Here is a 20,805-nt window from a genome sequence, read left to right as displayed (position 1 = left end):
CATTTACCACTCATTACCCACTTTGGAGTTCACGTTTTTTTTGTATTTATTTGCTGCGGAAGGTCCCTTTAAAGGCACCTTTAATACTTGTGTGCTAAAGCCACGAAATGAACGCTTTATCTCTACGTTTTATTGCTTAATGCACTGAACACTGATGCTTCAGATAGGGTTTATGTGAGTGCAACGGCAACTTTTCCTTTCTGTCCTTCAGTATAAATATTGGAGATCAAAGCCAGCGGAGGCTTTCTGTAGCTGAAGAACAGGCAACTGTGGAATTACGTGCTGGCTGGCCTTAAGTGCGTTTCACGACCATTTCCCTTTGTCATTCAGATTCCCCCGCAATTAAAATGGCTGCTGACATGTTGAACGCTTCCAGTATCCATCCTCGCCACAGGAGAGACCCTGGAGAGGAGTGGAATGCGATCGCACGGACGTTTGGCCAAACCTCAGCGGTGCTTGTAAGTTGACTCAAAGAGTATCACGGCTGAGGCCCGCAGAGCTAATTTCAGAGATACGCGTCACTCCGAATACATCTGGCTGCATTAAGACCCCTTCGCTTTTCCAAAAAATATTTCCCTCAGGGAGGTGAAAAGGGCAGCATTTTTCACAATTAAAAGGTTGATAAAGAACAGAGGGAGAAAGCTGCGTCGTATAAATCAGGGAGACGCGACCGAGCGGCCGGGGAGTGGAAGGGACGGGCATTCCTGTTTTCCGCTGCAGACCTCGGAATTCGCAGATTAAACTCTTCCTCTCCGCGGCACCCGCCAGGCACAGCTCCGAAATACGGAGGAATTGAGTGACAACGCGCATCATGGTGATCATGTCATTCACAGCACTGTAAACAACAACAAAAAAAACCCCTTATATTTAGACTTCAAATCTTAGTCCTGTTTCTTTTTGCTAAATAAGAAAAAGATGAGGTGAGACAGTTTTATTCCTTTCAATGGGGTAAGATAATTGAACTTTTTAAGCAAAAAGCAATTTACAACTCACTCATATTTTCTACTTGATAGAAATAAATTTAATCTTAAATCTCATTACAAGACACAAATGCTTAAGACACTTATTTTGCAGTGGGAGCATCGGAGATCTCTTGGATGGCCATGAGGTCATCACGCATTCCCCAAAATTCGGCCACATTTCCATTTAAGGTGCAGTGTAAGCAGACTTATTTTTTAAACTTTTAGACTACTGCTGTAGCCTATCCACTTACAGGTTTGACACATTGTGTATTCAGAGATGCTCTTCTGCATGCCACTGTTGTAATGTGTGGTTTTTTGCTTTACTGTCACCTTCCTGTCAGCTTCGACCAGTCTGGCCCTTCTCTGTTGACTTCTCTCATCAACCAGGCATTTCCGTCCACAGAACTGCTGCTCACTGGATGTTTTTCGCACCATTCTCTGCAAACTCTGGAGACTGTTCTGTGTGAAAATCCCAGGAGATCAGCAGTTGCAGAAATACTCAAACCACCCTGTCTGGAAGCAATAACCACTCCATGGTTGAAATCCCTGAGATCTCATTTTTTTCCCCATTCTGGTGGTTGATGTGAGCATTAACTGAAGCTCCTGACCCGTATATGCATGATTGTATGCATTGCACTGCTGCCACACAATTGGCCGATTAGGCAATGGCATGACTGAGTAGGGGTACAGGTGTTCCTAATAAAGTGGTCAGTCTGACAGCGCGGGCCACACGGCCGTCCCGTTGGGGTCGGGGTCTAAGCCGAGGCGCCATGACGATGGATCACCTGTGGAAACGGCTGCCCAGCAGCCCATTACACCCCCCCCCAGCAGCCCATTACACCCCCCCAGCAGCCCATTACACCCCCCCAGCAGGCCTCATCACCCCCCCATCACGCCCTGCCGCCCGGCTTCATTGGGGCCAGATGCTCCCGTCGGCGGGAGAAGGGCAGGAGCTCCGCAGGCTTCGGCGAGAGGTTACAGGAGCAGGGAGAGAGCCGTCACATTACAGTGATGGATAGATCATGCTTTTCCCCTCCGCTTTAGACAGTGCGAGAGACAAAGGAGTAAAGCAGGTGACTTTTCAATCCGAAAAGGGCACATAGGACTATACTCCTGTATATACAGAGCCCTCCATAATGTTTGGGACAAAGGCCCGTCGTTTATTTATTTTCCTGTGTACTCCGCAATTTGACATTTGCAATAAAACAAAATCACTTGGGTAAAGTGCACATTGCCAGATTTTAACACGAGGCGTTTTTATACAGTTTGGTTTCGCCATGCTGAAATTACAGCAGTGTTTACACACAGACCCCCATTTCAGGGCACCATAATGTTCGGGACACAGCAATGTTATGTAATTGAAAGTAGTCATGTTTAGTATTTTGTTGCATAATCTTTTCAACCCTTCTGACTTCCCATGTCTGACCTATCAGCCTCATCACAGTCTGTATATCTTAATTTCAGGTTGTCCTACAGGTGATACTAGTGTTCTTCGCATTTGAATGGATCTCTATGGGAATTGGGGGCTGGGTCTAGATTCAGCTCTAAATTATGCTGATACAGTGAAGCACGTTTGTTGGCCGAACGGCTTTAAGTCATCAAGGGTCGAGGGACTCGAATGAGCCACCAACTACTGTGTTGCTGCCAGATACGCAGTAGATCTGAAAATAATTGTTTCTCCTGAATATTCTTTCCATCAAGTTCAACATTAAAATGTGTCAGGAGAAACAATTCTGCCATGTGAGGATAATGTATTGGTACCCCTGGGCCAGTAGCATGACTGGTTTTCAGTCTTCCCTTCCAGTCAGTAGGGATATAAACTTTGAAGACCAGGTAAGTTCAGTCAGTTGCCGATCAGGCGGAAATGAGCACAGCCGGATTTGAGCATGCCTGCCACATTGTGCTTGAAGGGCGTTTTCTTGCAGAACACTCAGACCGAGCGGCCGCACGTTCCCGGTTGCTCCTTTGGGTGGGACTTCCTGGCGCATTCCTCCGGGAGCGCGGGAGCGCCGCCGGCCAGCGTCCCGCCCCGGCAGCCCACCCCACCGGCCTCAGGACCCGGGCTCCAGGGGAACGGGCACATCGGTGAGAACGAGAGGCTGGCACACCCCCGCAAGCGCAAAGTGGAAGCGGAAGAGCACGAGGTCCACACAAGCACAAACGAGCGCTAATCGCACAGTTCTCCAGACACTTACTCCTTTGTTCCTTCAGGAGCCAAACTCATTTCCTTCAAATGTGAATGTTCACTTGACCAGATTGGTCTCCGATACGGATTGGAATTATTGTTTTTAACAATGATTGTTTTTAATTACAAACAATGACAAATAATTCCAATAATTTTAAGAGTTTTTAATGTTCTGCCACTGTACTGGAATATTTTTTCTGCTTTGCAGACTCAGTAAAAGTTAAAACCCTTGGTAACAGTGATGCATTTCTTCATAAAATGATGTGCAAGAAAGCAGCAGGAAGGTCAAAGGTGACTTGCATGCTTTTAACTACACGCCTTTGTGGATAAATTAAACTGCTGAACATCTCAAACAGGAAAAAACACTATTTGACAGTAAAAAAAAAAAAGGTGATTTGCTGGAATGCATGAACCTGAAATTACAAGCCAACAAAAATAATTCCTCTCAATTTTTATTTGGTAAATATAAAACTGCAGTTGGGTGGGGGAGGGCGTTTAAGTGGTGGTTGAGAGGGTCTGCAGGCTGTTCTTCACGGTCACCAGGTTCAGCTTCCAGGAGTTGAGGCTGTCGTAGAGCTGCTGCCACTGCTGCTTCCCAAAGGTCCGGTGTGTGCTGTGGCTGCAAGGGAGAGACGGGTCACAACACGCTCGTCGTAACCCGCATTACCGCCTTTACGCCCTTTACCCGCCTTTACCCACTCACCCGCCTTTACCCCCTTTACCCACTTACCCGCCTTTACCCCCTTTACCCGCTCACCGGCCTTTACCCCCTTTACCCGCCTTTACCCCCTTTTCCCCCTCTACCCACCTTTACCCCCTTTACCCGCCTTTACGCCCTTTACCCACTCACCCGCCTTTACGCCCTTTACCCACTCACCCGCCTTTACGCCCTTTACCCGCTCACCCGCCTTTACCCCCTTTACCCGCTCACCCGCCTTTACCCGCTCACCCGCCTTTACCCCCTTTACCTGCCTTTACCCGCTCACCCGCCTTTACGCCCTTTACCTGCCTTTACCCGCTCACCCGCCTTTACGCCCTTTACCCGCCTTTACCCGCTCACCCGCCTTTACCCCCCTTACCCGCTCACCCGCCTTTACCCCCGGTACCCCTTTACCCCCTTTACCCGCCTTTACCCCCTCGCCTGCCTTTACCCCGTTACCCCTTTACCCGCCTTTACCCCCTTTACCTGCCTTTACCCCCTTTACCCGCCTTTACCCGCTCGCCTGCCTTTACCCCCGTTACCCGCCCGCCTGCCTTTACCCCCTTTACCCGCTCGCCTGCCTTTACCCCCGTTACCCCCTTTACCCGCTCGCCTGCCTTTACCCCCTTTACCCGCTCACCCGCCTTTACCCCCCTTTACCTGCTCGCCTGCCTTTACCCCCTTTACCTGCTCGCCTGCCTTTACCCCCTTTAACCGCTCGCCCGCCTTTACCCCCTCTACCCGCCTTTACCCGCTCGCCCGCCTTTACCCCCTCTACCCCCTTTACCCGCTCGCCTGCCTTTACCCCCTTTACCCGCTCGCCCGCCTTTACCCCCTTTACCCCCTCTACCCGCCTTTACCCCCTTTACCCGCTCGCCTGCCTTTACCCCCTTTACCGCCTTTACCCCCTCTACCCGCCTTTACCCGCTCGCCTGCCTTTACCCCCTTTACCCGCTCGCCTGCCTTTACCCCCTTTACCCGCTCGCCCGCCTTTACCGCCTTTACCCGCTCGCCTGCCTTTAACCCCTTTACCCGCCTTTACCGCCTTTACCCGCCTTTACCCCCTTTACCCGCTCGCCTGCCTTTACCCCCTTTACCCGCTCGCCTGCCTTTACCCCCTCTACCCGCCTTTACCCGCTCGCCTGCCTTTACCCCCTCTACCCGCCTTTACCCGCTCGCCTGTCTTTACCCCCTTTACCGCCTTTACCCCCTCTACCCGCCTTTACCCCCTTTACCCGCTCGCCTGCCTTTACCCCCTTTATGCCCTTTGCCCGCCTTTACCCCCTTTATGCCCTTTGCCCGCCTTTACCCGCTCACCGGCCTTTACCCGCTCGCCTGCCTTTACCCCGTTACCCCTTTACCCGCCTTTACCCCCTTTACCTGCCTTTACCCACTCACCGGCCTTTACCACCTTTACCCATAGCGGTAAAGCCATACTCATGTCAAATTCTTTATCAAAAGGTAAGGATCAATGCCAAAACTACTTGGAAAAATACTCACATTTGTCTCTCAACCAAAACCAAAAAAAAACTGCCCAAGAAATATGACCAAAAGCACTGATGCCCCCTCTCATTACTAGCTTCTCAAATTAAAAGAATGCAACGAACAGAGAGAGACAACCCATTTACAGATTTCCTTTGTGAACTAGACCAGCCTGCTGAGACAGAACCAGCTGATTGGCTGTCAAAACAGACCGCTCCCGATGCAGCGATAACAAAGGAGGTTCTCTGGAGGTACAGTAGCCCGCTGCAGTGTGTGGAGGCGCGTAGCCTTGACCGAGCCACCCAAACCCCACAGGGCACATTAATATTCCAGACCTGGCCGGGTCATTAAGGGAAGTGTGCCGGAAAAAAGGCCTCTTTCATTACAGCCGCTAATTACATTCCTGCCTAAATTTGATCAAATGATAAATTACCAGGATTTAAACTGCGGTCTGCTAATGTGCTGCTGCCGCTGGCTGCAGAAGGAGAAGTGGAAAACGGACCCCTACCTCACCACGACTTTGCGCTGCGTCTGGTCAATTTTGCAGTAGACCATCTTGGTTCGAACAGCTAAAAAAAAACAAAAAACAAAGATTCAAATGAGGGTTGAAGGGGGGGCGGGGGTGGACAGACATTCAGTGAGAAACACCTGGCACATGGCATGAAGCGGTCCTCAGTGAACACTCAGAAGAAGCTCCGCCCACAAAGTGAACACTCAGAAGAAGCTCCGCCCACAAAGTGAACACTCAGAAGAAGCTCCGCCCACAAAGTGAACACGCAGAAGAAGCTCCGCCCACAAAGTGAACACGCAGAAGAAGCTCCGCCCACAAAGTGAACACTCAGAAGAAGCTCCGTCAGCCAATGCTACAGTTTTTAAAAAAGCCCACTCCGTCTGCAACTGGGCTCCGGCCAGCACAGCTCCTAATGTCTGTCTGCAAACACATCCTGTTTTCAGAGACGGATACAGACGCGTCTGGACTGCCACGCCACTCGCTGGCGCTTCAACAGATAACAGAGAAGGACGTTAAAAAGCAGCCGTTGGGAGTGTTGATAGCATACCGTCGATGACGAAGGCCTCCACATCTTCAGCGCCGATCTGCAGCTCCTGCTGCATGGTCTGGAAAGAGATCTCCTTGATCTCCACCGCCATCCCCATGAACGTGAGGAGCCTCATCTTAGCCATGTTCTGCTCGTGTGACAGACCTGAACAATGGAGACTATTTAGTGAACATGCACCGCACGCACGTGCACCAGCAACTGCCGGATCAGTTTATGATGAAAGGACAACCATTTTATTTATTTGAATGTTTGTTGAATGTTTGTTGAATGTTTACCAATACATACCATCGTATTGTCCCTTTTCACATAAACATTCAAATAAATAAAATACAGAGATTAATTGATTTAATCTCTGCATACAGAGATTAATTTATTTTTTTAAGGAATAGGATTAAAAAATGAAAATATAAGGTTCAAAAAATAAAAAGATCCGTCAATGAGCTAGTAAAGCTCCAGCAGTCAGGGCACCCAACAGACTATATTCTGAGATAACGCCCTTAATTAACCCGGGGGAAAACACCGGAGACTCATTCTATAAAAGTTAATTAACACTAATTACCTAATTATATACAAGTTGATCTGGCACTGCATCAAAATACATTTAGTGGGGAGGGGAAAAAAAACAACTCATTCACACTGAACACAAAACTAGAACTATAACTGAGCTTAATTAGAATATACAAGCAACAAGAATCAATTAAAGCACATTAACCCTAATTAACAAATGCAAATGAGCTGCTCATTAAGTTTATGTTCTTTGAGGAGACCATTGAGACCAGATGTACACGTGTTAGGGCGATACAGATGACAGTATGCTCTTGCATCCGGCTTGTCAAGATGAATATGCATATATTCATGCAGTTAACTGAAGCAAATGTTTGCATTGTTTTTGTCACAATGAGTTGCTCATGCTCAAATCAAGCCGAGGGCCCTATAACAGCATCAAGATCAATTTCCTTAATTTCTCACAGCAACAGAAACATTGGTAACCAGAGACTTTGCAATATTACGTTTGTGAACAATTAGGAACCAGTTCAGTCATGAACATTATTTACTATAATTGGCAGTTCAAGGATGCAAATATCCATGTCCATCAGTGGAGTGCAGTAACAGGCAGTAAATACATTTGAATGACACGTAGTAAAGAAAAACAATCAGAAGAGCTACGAATTTAAGCTCAAAACGGCACTTCCCCCAAAAACAGAGCCCTCTCATCAAGCACCTCTGTTTAAACAGCAGATCTCAGAGAGGCACCTTTTTTGGTTGAACAATCCCCGAGGAGAGAGCTGGAGGTCGTTAAAAAAATCTAAATACACTTACTGATTATTAATATGTCAAAATGTTAATGGCGTAATAAAGAACTCCTATGCGTCTGAGTGGCTCTGCCGGCAGAGCTGACCCGTATCAGGGGGGCGGCAGCACGGAAAGTGCCAAGTTTAATATGCGCCCCTGGATTACAGAGCGCCGCTCCTTTGAAACAGTCAATTACACACGGGTGCGGGAGTGCCCCGGTGTTAATTACTACCCATTCCATACGCCCTGTAAATAAAGCGCTGCTGACGCCCACATTCCATCAGTGCGTCCTGAGGGCCGGAGCCAATCAGCCGGGTCGCTGCCCGCCCCAGTGCGCCCATCCGTCCCTGCCCGGAGAACCGCTCCAGTGCGCCCATCCGTCCCTGCCCGGAGAACCGCTCCAGTGCGCCCATCCGTCCCTGCCCGGAGAACCGCTCCAGAGCCACCACCGCTGTCCACCTCCAAGGCATTCACCACTCTAGGTTTATTTTTTATTTTTTTCATTATCTTATGTGCTATTTAGGGCCTGGCGTTTGCCCCTATTCTCTCCTTTGTTACCCTGTAAAGCGTTTCTGTGGGTAAGATGCAAATACAACTGATTTGACGGGATTATTTGGGATGGCCGTTCGCTGGCTCTCAGGACGTTCGCTGCTTTCTGATGTCCTGCTAGCCAATGGCCTGCTCCAGGCTGCTGAACACGTTTAAGTCATTTCATAGTTTTACATATTTATACTATGCAGGTTTGGCTCATTTATCATTTGCTTTGTCTTCTCAGTCTTTGAATTTGTCATTATCAAGCAAATTTCAGTGGCCACATGTCCACACTTTCACCGAATCGAAGCCCATTTGATTCACCTCAGCCTTGATTATGGTCGCATGTTTTATGCAATCGTTTACAGTACTGAACAATCAGCACGTTATTACGGAACTTTTATTCTTCGCGGCATGTATAACAATTTTGGGCAAGTGGGTTTAAGTGGGTACATAATCCTTAAAAACATTAACAATTGTAGAAAAAATTACAGGTTAAAATTCAGGGACTGCAACTGCGTCTGGAACAAAAACCAGCGTACACAAGTTTGAGTACAATTGGCTTAACCCTTTGAAGAGTTGGCCTAGGTTTTGGGAATGTTTACAACTGCATTGCTTGCTATTACCAGTAGTGATTGTTACATCAGCATTACAATATTCAGAATAATATTTAGTCTAGAACTTTATAATGACATATTTGTGATCTTACACATTAAAGCATGCACTTTATTTTGGATTCAAATACTTTTCTACACTTTACTGAGCTGGTGTATTGGTACCTGTGAAATATTCGCGAAAAGTGAAAACCCTGCCTTCTGGTCCTCTCGGTTACTCAATTGCTCCACACGAGATTAATGGAGCACAGAAAAGTATTTGAATCCAAAGCAGTTAGGGATTCAGGGTCAGGCCTGCTGCCAGTGGCGAAGCAGCTTCAGCTCGGGTGCAGCTCTGTCCAAAGGCATAACTTCACGCACCTATTCACAGCGGACATGGTAATAAAAATGGCATTCAGTAGATACTTGCCTAGGGAATCGATGAAGTCCTTGTTGTTCTGGTAGAACTTGACGTACGAGGCTAGTTTCGCGCTTACAAAGATGGTCAAGAGCTGGCAAAGAGGAACATAATTGGCTTCATTAAATTCAAGAAGAGTGTTCAAAAGGTCTAGAATGTATGACATGTAATTTGCACAATTTTTGAAATGACTTCTGCATAATCAAATTGCACTGACTGGGCAAATAAGGCTCCCGAATGCAAGAGATGCAATCTACAATCTCCTAGGTTTTGGTGGATTTAGCAGCCACCCAAGGTGGCTGATGGTAATAGCAGGTCTGTTCTACACTTCAGTTCCCATAGTTCCGTGCGACATACAGCCTTCTTCTGATTGTTGGTGTGGTTCCTTTTTTTGGTCACTTTTTTGGTTACTTTCATCCATCGTGTGCTATAAATAAAGGCAGCTCAAACTCCTCCTCACTTTTCTGCCGCTCAAACTCTGCTGTATTGATGCTTTGGGCTTTTGTGCCATGCAAACTACACTTGCAGTGCTTGTTCCTTCCATAGGCTTCGGTGGTTTCCCTGCCTACATCTACATACAAACTTAAATTTGTAATATATAGAAATGAAGTTAAACCACGCAAATGGTCTCAATTGTCATGGCATCGAGAAACGCCATTGCGAATACGTCTCAAATGTGGTATTTGTTCGTATGAAAAAAAAATTAGATTGCCACTTTAAGAAACCCAAACTGAAGATCAACATCCTGAACAAGCGTAGGATGGTGGTGACCACAGCATGCACCAAGCCCTGTCCATACTCACGTCATGGATCAGCTCCCCTTCCAAGAAACGCACAGGCTTCAGGGCCAAGAGGTGGTCGAACAGGAACGTGTTTGGGTCTTTCAAAGCACGGACGATACACCTACGGGACAGAAAGCGCAATTATGGAGAAAGCAGCCTCACCATTGGCTTGGGTGAAGACCACCTGACCAAAAACTGTCCATTACTGACCAAGACACATCCTGTGCTCATTTACTTTTTCTGACTAATCATGAACTTGTACAGCCAGTAATTCAAGCATATTAGCCAACTGCAGTCCACAGGACCCACTTGCTAGAAGGTTTTGGTGAATGGCCCGTTTGGCATTATGCTAGGTTAGGAAACGGATCGCCCGAGGTGGGAAGTCCTGCCCTGTGTTTCTTCTACCCATGAACTCATCCAGCTGATTTCATTAATTAGTTCTCTCCAGGCAGAAGAATTACGCTAACCGGCAAATTCAGGTGATTGGAACAAAACACTGGAGGACTTACATTCTCAGCGTGGATTTACCACCACTGCCGATCGTCAGAAACCAGCTTCCCTTTCCAGACATATAGAGATGTAACTCTAGCATGTGGGTATGAGGCTATTGTATCAATCAATTTATGGATATTTCCTGCAAGCTAATTAGCCCAATCATTTAGTAATTTATATTTTAGCCACATTTCATGAATATCAGCTGAAGACCGAGTACCAACATGAAACATCTTATTCAGGTCTAAACTGTGGTCAAACCACCATGAGTATATTCAGTAAATCAGCGAAATATCCCAGGGTAACTGGTGCCCATGAGAACCTGCACACGCCAGCCGTGCAGGACTGGAGCGGCCTGTCCCTGTGAAACGCCAGCTGAATCAGGAGAGCAGTCACAGCGCTGAGGGAGGCGGGGGCTTCACCTGTGAGCGTCAACGCGGGCCTGAGAGGCATTGTCCTCCGTGTAGCTGCCCAACAGCTCCACCATCACCTTAGCAGCCGCCTCACTGCGAAAACAAAAACAGCAATTCAAAATCACACGCGGCACAAACTCAAAGGCAGAAGCGAATGAATGTGAAACTCCCGACAGCAGCAGGGGAACACAGTAGCCGCCATTTCTAGGGTTTAAGAATGTATCCAAGGTCACATTTCAAATGCTTCTCAACTCCTTGATGCCGGTAAAAAACTAAAAACACTCCTGCTAATCCCTAAGAATTGAACAAAACACAGTCATGTCAAAGAGTTAGTTATGAATACTGAGCATAATGGATGGAAAAATGTGCAGGAATTCTACTGGTGTACAAAGGGGTAAAACATCTCAATGTAGTATGATAGAACCCAGTTGACTTTGAAGTAGGTGAGTGAAGTGACAAAGCCATATTGACACCCCAGCCATTAACATTCATTTCTGTTTTCAATAAAGCCACTCAAGCTGGGAGGCTCATGTTAAAGCACTGTTCTAGAGCAGGGATGGGCCCCACAGTCTGGTATCTGTTAAAGCTCTGTTCTAGAGCAGGGATGGGCCCCACAGTCTGGTATCTGTTAAAGCTCTGTTCTAGAGCAGGGATGGGCCCCACAGTCTGGTATCTGTTAAAGCACTGTTCTAGAGCAGGGATGGGCCCCACAGTCTGGTATCTGTCAAAGCACTGTTCTAGAGCAGGGATGGGCCCCACAGTCTGGTATCTGTCAAAGCACTGTTCTAGAGCAGGGATGGGCCCCACAGTCTGGTATCTGTTAAAGCACTGTTCTAGAGCAGGGATGGGCCCCACAGTCTGGTATCTGTTAAAGCACGTTTCTAGTACATGGATGGGCCCCACAGTCTGGTATCTGTTAAAGCACTGTTCTAGAGCAGGGATGGGCCCCACAGTCTGGTATCTGTTAAAGCACTGTTCTAGAGCAGGGATGGGCCCCACAGTCTGGTATCTGTTAAAGCACTGTTCTAGTGCATGGATGGGCCCCACAGTCTGGTATCTGTTAAAGCACTGTTCTAGAGCAGGGATGGGCCCCACAGTCTGGTATCTGTCAAAGCACTGTTCTAGAGCAGGGATGGGCCCCACAGTCTGGTATCTGTCAAAGCACTGTTCTAGAGCAGGGATGGGCCCCACAGTCTGGTATCTGCTAAGACTCTGTTCTAGAGCAGGGATGGGCCCCACAGTCTGGTATCTGTTAAAGCTCTGTTCTAGAGCAGGGATGGGCCCCACAGTCTGGTATCTGTTAAAGCACTGTTCTAGAGCAGGGATGGGCCCCACAGTCTGGTATCTGTCAAAGCACTGTTCTAGAGCAGGGATGGGCCCCACAGTCTGGTATCTGTCAAAGCACTGTTCTAGAGCAGGGATGGGCCCCACAGTCTGGTATCTGTTAAAGCACTGTTCTAGAGCAGGGATGGGCCCCACAGTCTGGTATCTGTTAAAGCACGTTTCTAGTACATGGATGGGCCCCACAGTCTGGTATCTGTTAAAGCACTGTTCTAGAGCAGGGATGGGCCCCACAGTCTGGTATCTGTTAAAGCACTGTTCTAGAGCAGGGATGGGCCCCACAGTCTGGTATCTGTTAAAGCACTGTTCTAGTGCATGGATGGGCCCCACAGTCTGGTATCTGCTAAGACTCTGTTCTAGAGCAGGGATGGGCCCCACAGTCACGCAAGGAACAGAAGGTTTCAGTCAGGCAGGATGATACAGGCTCGTGGCACATTAGCCACCCTAACCAGTGGATCGGCGTTTGTGTCCCACCAGCTGAGTCACACGACACACACTCTCCTCTGACTCATGAGTCTGAGCCCAACTCGTGGTCTGCGGTGCGAGACTGACATCACAAGCTGTGTGCGCACTCCCCAACGAGAGTGTGCAGGTTCACACTCCAACCTGCCAAAACACCTGCTGACCTCACCAACTACCCAACACACCTTCAACCAGAGAGGAGGAACTCATTGGCCATCAGCTGCTCATCGGCTGCTGTGGATTGGCTGGAATGAGACCCTGCAGACTCTCGGCACTCCGAGGCACATGATTAGGCACCGTAATCGAGTTTGCGGCAGCGAGTTACAGCCCGCACTACGACCAGGCGGCCCAAAAGGGAAAAGTTGGGAAAAGCATTTCAATAAAGGCTCACCTTTTCTTGCAGTCCACCAGCGCTTCATACACCAGCCTGAGGAGTGTGTGCTTCTTCTCTGTGGTCAGATTCCAGTCCGTTATCCACTTTCGCACCTGATGTAAGCCAGGTGGACTAAAATTAATTACAGCCAATAATCGCACCAACATGAGCCTGTAACCATAGCACACAAATGACCACACAAATGGACCAGGCAAAGACGTTAGAAGAGTTCATTAGACACACAATAATCTGCAGCTAACCTGCAAAACATTCTGATGGTCGGTCCAAATTGATCAAAATGCCACTTTCTCCTCACCCTCTTAAAACATGTCTTTATTTTTTTTTACAGATCCTTGTTGCCCTCTTCTGGCATTTAGGCATTCATCACTTCAACTGAGCATTCATTATATGAATTATGACATTACCAGAGAATTTTACAAATGTATGCACAGTCTTTCGTTGTAATTACGAACGCATACAATTAATCTGCAAACAACCTTTGTTTCAAGCCACACCAAATAGGATGTACATGAGCAAGATCTGCAATAGAAAGGGAGACTGGTTGTGGACTACTAATCATTTTCCAGTCACTTCTCAGGGACTGGAAAACTGCATAAAAAACTCATAGTACAACTATCCTCGAGGGCCAGATGTGAGGATGAAAGGGTCCTGCACCTACCTGATCGAGCTCGGTCGGAATGAACGCAATGGCGTTGCAGGTGGCCGCTACCTTGATGAGGCCGCAGTAAACGGTGTACCTGACAGCCGTGTTTTCATCCATCCCATGGAACAGATTACTCAGCCTGGATTAACACACACACACACACACACACACACATTTAAATAAAGGAGTCATAAAAGTGGTCAGGCCAGTGTTATTTTCACATCAAATTCATAGCAAAACACTTTTGTACTGACTAAAACTATGTGACCTGGGCTTGAACTGAACACAGGGCCAAAAACCCTAACAAGTGTCGATGTAGTAAGCGTGTTGATGATACAAAAAATAATAATAATAAAAATAAAATAAAAAATTGCCAAGGGGCACGATTTAGCCTTTTTGAATGACCATAACTTATTTCAGTATTATGAAACTCAGAGTTGCTGATCTGAAAATGGACACAAAATATCGAACTACACAGTTTCCCCCTGCTTTTATACCCAAGATCTGATGCTGCAAAATCAACACAAACCCAAAGTTCCACTCAAGTGACTTTTTGGGGACCACTCACCCCTTCTTTGAGAGCCAATATCTCTAGCATGACCAATCTAATGAGGCTAATATTTTGGATGTTCTTTACTGAATAGCCATATAAACTATATATATTTACAAGAAATGTTGGCAAAATTTGAGTGGTTAACTCCCACACCTCTGGCTGATTTTTCATGGAATGACCCTGATACAAATGGGGCAATGGTGTCATTCAGAGGCTACTGCTTATGTGAAATGTTTCCTTACATGCTGGTTTTTCAACTGCATTGAAGAGCCACATTTATTTGACCATATATATTACATCACATTGCCATTTAGCGTGACAGAAAGTTTTGGCAATGCAAAACTGCCATGATGGATGTTGTTGGGACTCCAAGTTAAGTGAATTGGGCAGTGGTTTCTTAAGTGCTTTCTGACGGTTGTGGTATTAGCACTTTTTCTATGGCTCTTGTCCTTAATTTGGTTTAAAATGTGTCCAGATGGTTGCATTTGCAGTTGACTTTGAAACTTTGAAAGTCAATGTTGTTTTGTTTAATAATCTGCGGCTACATTGAAATTATAGGCTACGGTCTTGAGCAGGTAGAGTCAGCATCCTAAACATCAATGAGCATGTGCACACTGAAACAATCTTTCATCTAGTGGCAAAGGAGCTTGACAGGGACCTGGCAGCCTGTAGCGTAGAGGATAAGGTACATGACTTGGCCCCGCAAGGTCGGCGGTTCGATTCCCGGTGTAGCCACAATAAGATCCGCACAGCCGTTGGGCCCTTGAGCAAGGCCCTTAACCCTGCATTGCTCCAGGGGGGATTGTCTCCTGCTTAGTCTAATCAACTGTACGTCGCTCAGGATAAGAGCGTCTGCCAAATGCCAATAATGTAATGTAATGGATGGTTGGTGGTTCAAGCTTAGGTTAATCAACCAAGTCACTTTGGATAAAAAGCCTCATCTAAATAACTAATGCAATGTTCTCTCTGCTCTCGCACTGCACAAACGTTATATATTTACATAAAATATGTTGAGCCAAAAGCTTGTCGGTTTACCTAACATGGTGAGACAGTGTGCAAGCCCATTCATTAATACAGAAAGGCACTTAAATGTATTTTTAAAAATTATAAGCAATGGGGAAACTACTGGGATAGGGTCTCACAGCTGCATCCTGAGAGAGGGACGCTCTCCTTCCCTGAACTTCACCAGCTTCTCACACAGGCTCTCGATGAGGGCCTCCTGTTTCTCCGTCTCCAGGATGAGCAGCAGAGACACGATGCTGTTCATCACGCTCTCCACATCTAAACAGAGGCAAAGGTGGAAAATCCAGGTTCAGAAAGCAAGTCCTCCCCAGTACTTTGTCCCAATCACTTGCTTTGGAGATTAGCACAATTATTCAGCCAAGAGGTAGAACCATCAGTGAAATAAGCTGGCTGAGTTCATGGGTGGAAGAAATACATGGCAGGACTTTCTGACCCATGGACTTTCCAGGTCTAGCAAAAACCATCACAGGTCGCACCCAAAACAAGTGACCCGCCGCCACTCGACATTAACTACACACCAGGATTTTAATAACAGGTTATATTTTAAAATATAAAAATAACATGTCATTTTACTTCACAGTAAATTTAAACTTTAAACCCACGTAAGTGTTGGTGCGATTATCGGTAAGCGCATCAACCGTGGTACCAACCTTTGTCGTCATCCTTGAGACAGACATCGCAAGCTTCAATGATCTGAGCTAAATCCACATGTAGCCCCCCTTCAGAGTTCTCTTCGGAAATCTCCGCTCCTTTGGATTTGATGTAGGCCCGGAGCTCCGAGGCCTAGAAATATACAGAATGCATAGCTATAACGTTATGATGGCTGCTGACAACAGGTCTCATGCAGTACCATTAAATAGCTAGCTAGCTAGCTAAATTACGCCAAAACCACATAGCTGCGGGGCAAAGCAGAAAGCTACCTAAGCAGACAAAAAAACAAAAAAAACAAAGCTCAACCTTTCCATATGTTTCAAACTATTTTAACCTTCAGCTTTCACAAGAGTTTCACATGACAAGGCAGCAGTTAGCTAGCCATACAGCTAGATAGCACTAGCTGCGCGTCAGCTGGTGTTACACAGCGTTATAGATGCCCAAGGCTAATTCGAGCATAGCCCGTATTCAATCAGACAAAACGGGTGGCGTTATGAAGAGAAACTAGCGCACATTATGCATCTAGCAAGCTGTAGTTAATATGATATGATATAATAGCGCGGTGAACGATTGTTCGGTAGGTAACGTTAGCGAAGAGAACAAGGCCTCAAAACGAACAGACGGCGCAAGCTCGCTAGTGCTAGTACACAGTAGTTCGATGATGCGCTAGCAAGATTGCTAACATCTTACGTCTTAATGTAAATCCTGACAATATGGAAATAATATTAACACACCTGATCCTCCTCTGTAATGTCAATGAAAGCCGGGACGCTCATTGTAACCACTTATTGTGAGCCGTGATTAGAAAGCACGCCTCAGTAGCGGGGAGCAGTCCTCCGGAAAGAGAACACGCTATCAACAACGCCCATCAAACAAAGCCGGTAAAATCAATCATCTTCCGGGTCGTGAAATTAAAGGGACAGTGTAGTCTAGTTTGCAAATGCTGTTACCCTGTTTTTGTACAGTCCTGGAATATATTATTCTTCTGTCCAGTTCTAGTATTTTGATTAGAATGGGGAAATATTAAGGATTAGTGCACATAATTAAGCTGTTTATACTTAGATAGGCCTATAGTCGAATGTGATATTTATTTTGCAGCATCAGTGTAGGCTAACTTGAAATATTATAATCATTGCCAATTATCTAATCTTTCTTGAATATACAGCACCCACAGTATCCCAGAAGGATCAGATAAATGGCAATGATTATAATATTTCTAATAAGGTACACCAATAGCATTTAGCCAATTTAGATTTTCTGACTTTTTCCAAAGGGTTTTAGAGTAACATGATGCTCATATTCATAGTTTGACACACTAACTGGGCACCATCAGTCATTTTCAAATGGAATATCCTCCTGAGACAAAGTGAGAAAAGAAAAAAAAGGTTTTTAAGTGTTTTCATTTTTCACACAATGCATTGGATGTCTAGGATGTTCAAAACATGTTACAGTTAAAATATTTTCAAAATATGATTAATGTATTATTTTGTACATTTATTTGTATTAATATTTGTATTTTTTATTGATTGCCCTTCGTAGTGTATGTTTCAGCATCGTAGAACAGGTTTATTTGATTTAGACCAGAGACTCTACATGGGACAAACAATTAACTGTTGGGTCTCAGGAGCTTATTTCAGAACCCCAGCTTTAGCACGTAGCATTAAACTTTATCACATTTACATAATCTGCTGAAACAGCATACCTGTACAACATTCAGGTTCAGACTCTTAATAATCCATCAAACCCATGAGATCATGCTCAGAAGGAACTCCAGGACCATCAGACCCTACACCAGGGGCGTCAAACTCCAGTCTGCAGGATTAACTCCAGTCCTGGAAAGCCGCAGTGTCTGCAGGATTAACTCCAGTCCTGGAGGGCCGCAGTGTCTGCAGGTTTAACTCCAGTCCTGGAGGGCTGCAGTGTCTGCAGGTTTAACTCCAGTCCTGGCCTTTCAATCAGCAGCCGAATAAGGCCTTGAGAACCAGGTGTGTGGACTCATTAGCCAATGAAAGACTTAAATTCATGTGCTTGTGCTGAAACACACCAAAAACCAGCAGACACTGTGGCCCTCCAGGACTGGCGTTTGACACCCCTGCCTACGACACCTCTCTGTTCCACAAGCTCTGACATGTGGTCCCTCCTTCCTTATGTGCGCGTACTTCCAGGTCAAATGTCCTGTCTGTTCCTGGCCCCCCCAGTTGCCTTACCCTGTGCTAGAACAGAAACTAGTCAATATATTTGAGCCCAATGACCAGGAGGGAGCAAGATCCTCAGTGTGTGATCCAATTGAGACCTATTCTTGTTTCTATGAGAACATCCAGTTCTACAAATATTTGTTGAATGCTTGTTGAATTTCCTTCAGTTATGACTCATTTTGTCATATTATGCCTCTTTACTTCTAAAGTCATCACAATAAATCCAGCCAGGAAGTCTTATTAAAGTTGAGTAAAATGTACTGGAAAAGAGGGTGAGCTATCCCAAGATCTCAGCCACTTCAGTGACATGTTGCAGCTGCTGGACGGTAAAAATTCCCTGACATAAACACATTATGTCAAGATCTTTTTAAAATGCCACATAGTAGGCTCATCAGAGGGGGAGTGATTAGCCAGTATATTAAACAGTCTCTATATTATTATGAGGTATGCCATGAGACAAATAGCAACATACATACTGCAATTGCATACATACATACATGCATGCTGTAATTGTATGTAAATGTATGCATAGTTGTGTTTGTGTATTCATGTGTGTGCTAGGTAAGCAGTGTCAGGAGCTAATGTTCAGCAATGTAAGCCACTGAGCACGGCAATGGCAACTTCTGGAGCATGCCTGAGCATGGCTGCTTACCATTTCTTACCATTTGATGATTTTACAATCTTTTTGTTAATTCCATGAAATCTCAAATGCAGTAACTGTAGCTGTTAACAGAACAAAGCAGTATTTGCTCACTTGCTGTATCTTAAACTTTTATAATGTTACCTGAATATGAGAGAGGGGCCACAGAATTGTTTTTTTTTTTTTTACATCGGCAAATATTTGACATTTGGGTAAAAAAACTTCTGTTATTAAATAAAATTTCCCAGTAAAACAAATGTTTTGACATATAAAATATACCCAGTAAACCACGACTCAATATGTTGAAGGGATATAAATAAATAAACTGACAAGATCCCATTCCTGTATGGTTTATGCTGTGTCCTGCAAAAAACTAAAAGCTGAGTCTGAGCTTTGACCATGTGTGAATTGTTTCATTACAAACAGATAACATAAAATATGAAATCAAAAAGCAGAAAAAGGCAAGGTGATTCCAAACCTTTGAGAATGGGTGTACATTTTTACCAAAAAAAAGAGTAAAAATAGAGGTTACACCTCAGCAAAATGATCTGGACGGATAGGTAGTAAGTGGAAACATAGTTTCATTACATTTTTGGGTGAACTGCCCCTTTAAGTTTTGTAAGAACTTAAGAGGTTGCTCAACAAGCATTCCGACCATTCCAAAAAAGTGCATATAAGCACTACCATTTATCACCAATTAGTCATTTTATTTGCGTAATGCTCCTACTGGTGAAATCTTCAACGCGTCAAGCTTTCACCGCAGCTAAGAAGGATGAAAATGGAATCGAATATTTCATTCTTGTACAGCAGAGTAACATTAATGCACTCAGTCTAATCTAACTAACTGTGAGGTGCTCTTTCCCTTCACAGCCAAAGCAAAATATGACCATTCTGACAGGGAAAGCTCCACTTAGTTTATCAGATGCTTCCTATCAATCATTTTGATGTTGCTCATGGAGGTCAATATGGTCGATTAAGGGGGCAGAAATAAATGTTTTTTTGACATTGATAATAAGTACAGAACACTGATATATTATAGGTAGAAAAGTGACGTCAATCAGCCTTGTACCCATGATTATAAATAGTTTAGGAGGTCATTTAGGCAGAGCTGTAATCTAGTATATAAGCACATCACCATAGGTGCAGGGCTATTGGAATCAGCAATGATGAAGTGCGCAGCCGGCACACTGAAACCCCACTCTGCACCTTCATTAGACAATGTTTTCATCAGAAAAACTATTTGAAATTTTGCCACCCTTATATACAGTGGGATCCAGAATTTTTGGCACCCTTAATAAAAAAGGCTAAGTATGCATATAATAAACAACATGGATAATGATCTATATTTTATATTCAAACATACAGGGAAACTTTATACTTTTATTTCAATACATTTACTCTCATGTGTCAATGTCTTTTGTTTAGTATTCAGTTTTTTTCTGAGGTGCCAGAATGATTGGCAAAATTGTTGGCACCCCTAAGAATTACTGTAAATAAAATAAATTTTACTTAGTTCTGTTTATCTATGTCTAAAGGAACTATATTATGTAATTCCAGCACTTCCTGTTTCACTAGAGTATAAAAATAAAATAACATGCAAAAACATACATGCTTGGTTAAACACACCACCCGGCTGTGAGGGCAATAATAAATATATAAATAATAAATAATACAAAGGCAGGAAGATGGTGAGGGAGGCCATACGTAAGCCAAGGATCGCAGTTTAAGAATTGCAGAGATTGGTCGCTAAGTCTAAAGAAAAAAATATATAAAATGGCACCTTCATACCTTCATACCTTTTTAATGGAGAATTATAATAACATACATAGTTCAAAAATACAAAAGCAAAATCCCACAACTGTCAATTCAATTCAATTATTATTTTGAATTGCATCTCAGGAAAAAACTTTTTTTTTTGATCTGTGAATATTGTAATAGAGTCTAGAATTTATATTTAATTATTTAAGTAGTAGTATTAAGAAGTATTTTTTGTT

General features: G+C 44.8%; 1 protein-coding gene across 1 annotated transcript; it reads right to left on the bottom strand.

Moving 5' to 3' along the window:
• Positions 1–3,583: 3,583 nt before the first annotated feature.
• eif3m (eukaryotic translation initiation factor 3, subunit M) lies at positions 3,584–16,857 on the bottom strand. Its single transcript, XM_061221624.1, has 11 exons — positions 16,711–16,857; positions 15,976–16,108; positions 15,445–15,583; positions 13,765–13,888; positions 13,104–13,198; positions 10,919–11,002; positions 10,026–10,125; positions 9,235–9,316; positions 6,388–6,531; positions 5,838–5,898; positions 3,584–3,766 (listed from the first exon to the last, which is right to left on the bottom strand). Exons 1-11 carry the CDS (start codon positions 16,750–16,752, stop codon positions 3,643–3,645), a joined length of 1,128 nt encoding a protein of 375 aa, XP_061077608.1. The 5' UTR covers positions 16,753–16,857; the 3' UTR covers positions 3,584–3,642.
• Positions 16,858–20,805: the final 3,948 nt, after the last annotated feature.

This window comes from Conger conger, chromosome 15, assembly GCF_963514075.1.
Source record: "Conger conger chromosome 15, fConCon1.1, whole genome shotgun sequence".
In the NCBI taxonomy this organism is placed as follows: domain Eukaryota; kingdom Metazoa; phylum Chordata; class Actinopteri; order Anguilliformes; family Congridae; genus Conger; species Conger conger.
This window is presented reverse-complemented; position numbering and strand designations above follow the sequence as displayed.

Excerpts from the sequence above, each read along its gene's own strand:
- eif3m (XM_061221624.1), bottom strand. The coding sequence starts at position 16,752 with ATGAGCGTCCCGGCTTTCATTGACATTACAGAGGAGGATCAG. Across the intron at positions 11,003-13,103 it reads CTGGTGGACTGCAAGAAAAG|TGAGGCGGCTGCTAAGGTGA; the intron begins GTGAGCCTTTAT and ends TTGTTTTCGCAG. Across the intron at positions 9,317-10,025 it reads AAGGGGAGCTGATCCATGAC|CTCTTGACCATCTTTGTAAG; the intron begins GTGAGTATGGAC and ends CCTCTTTGCCAG.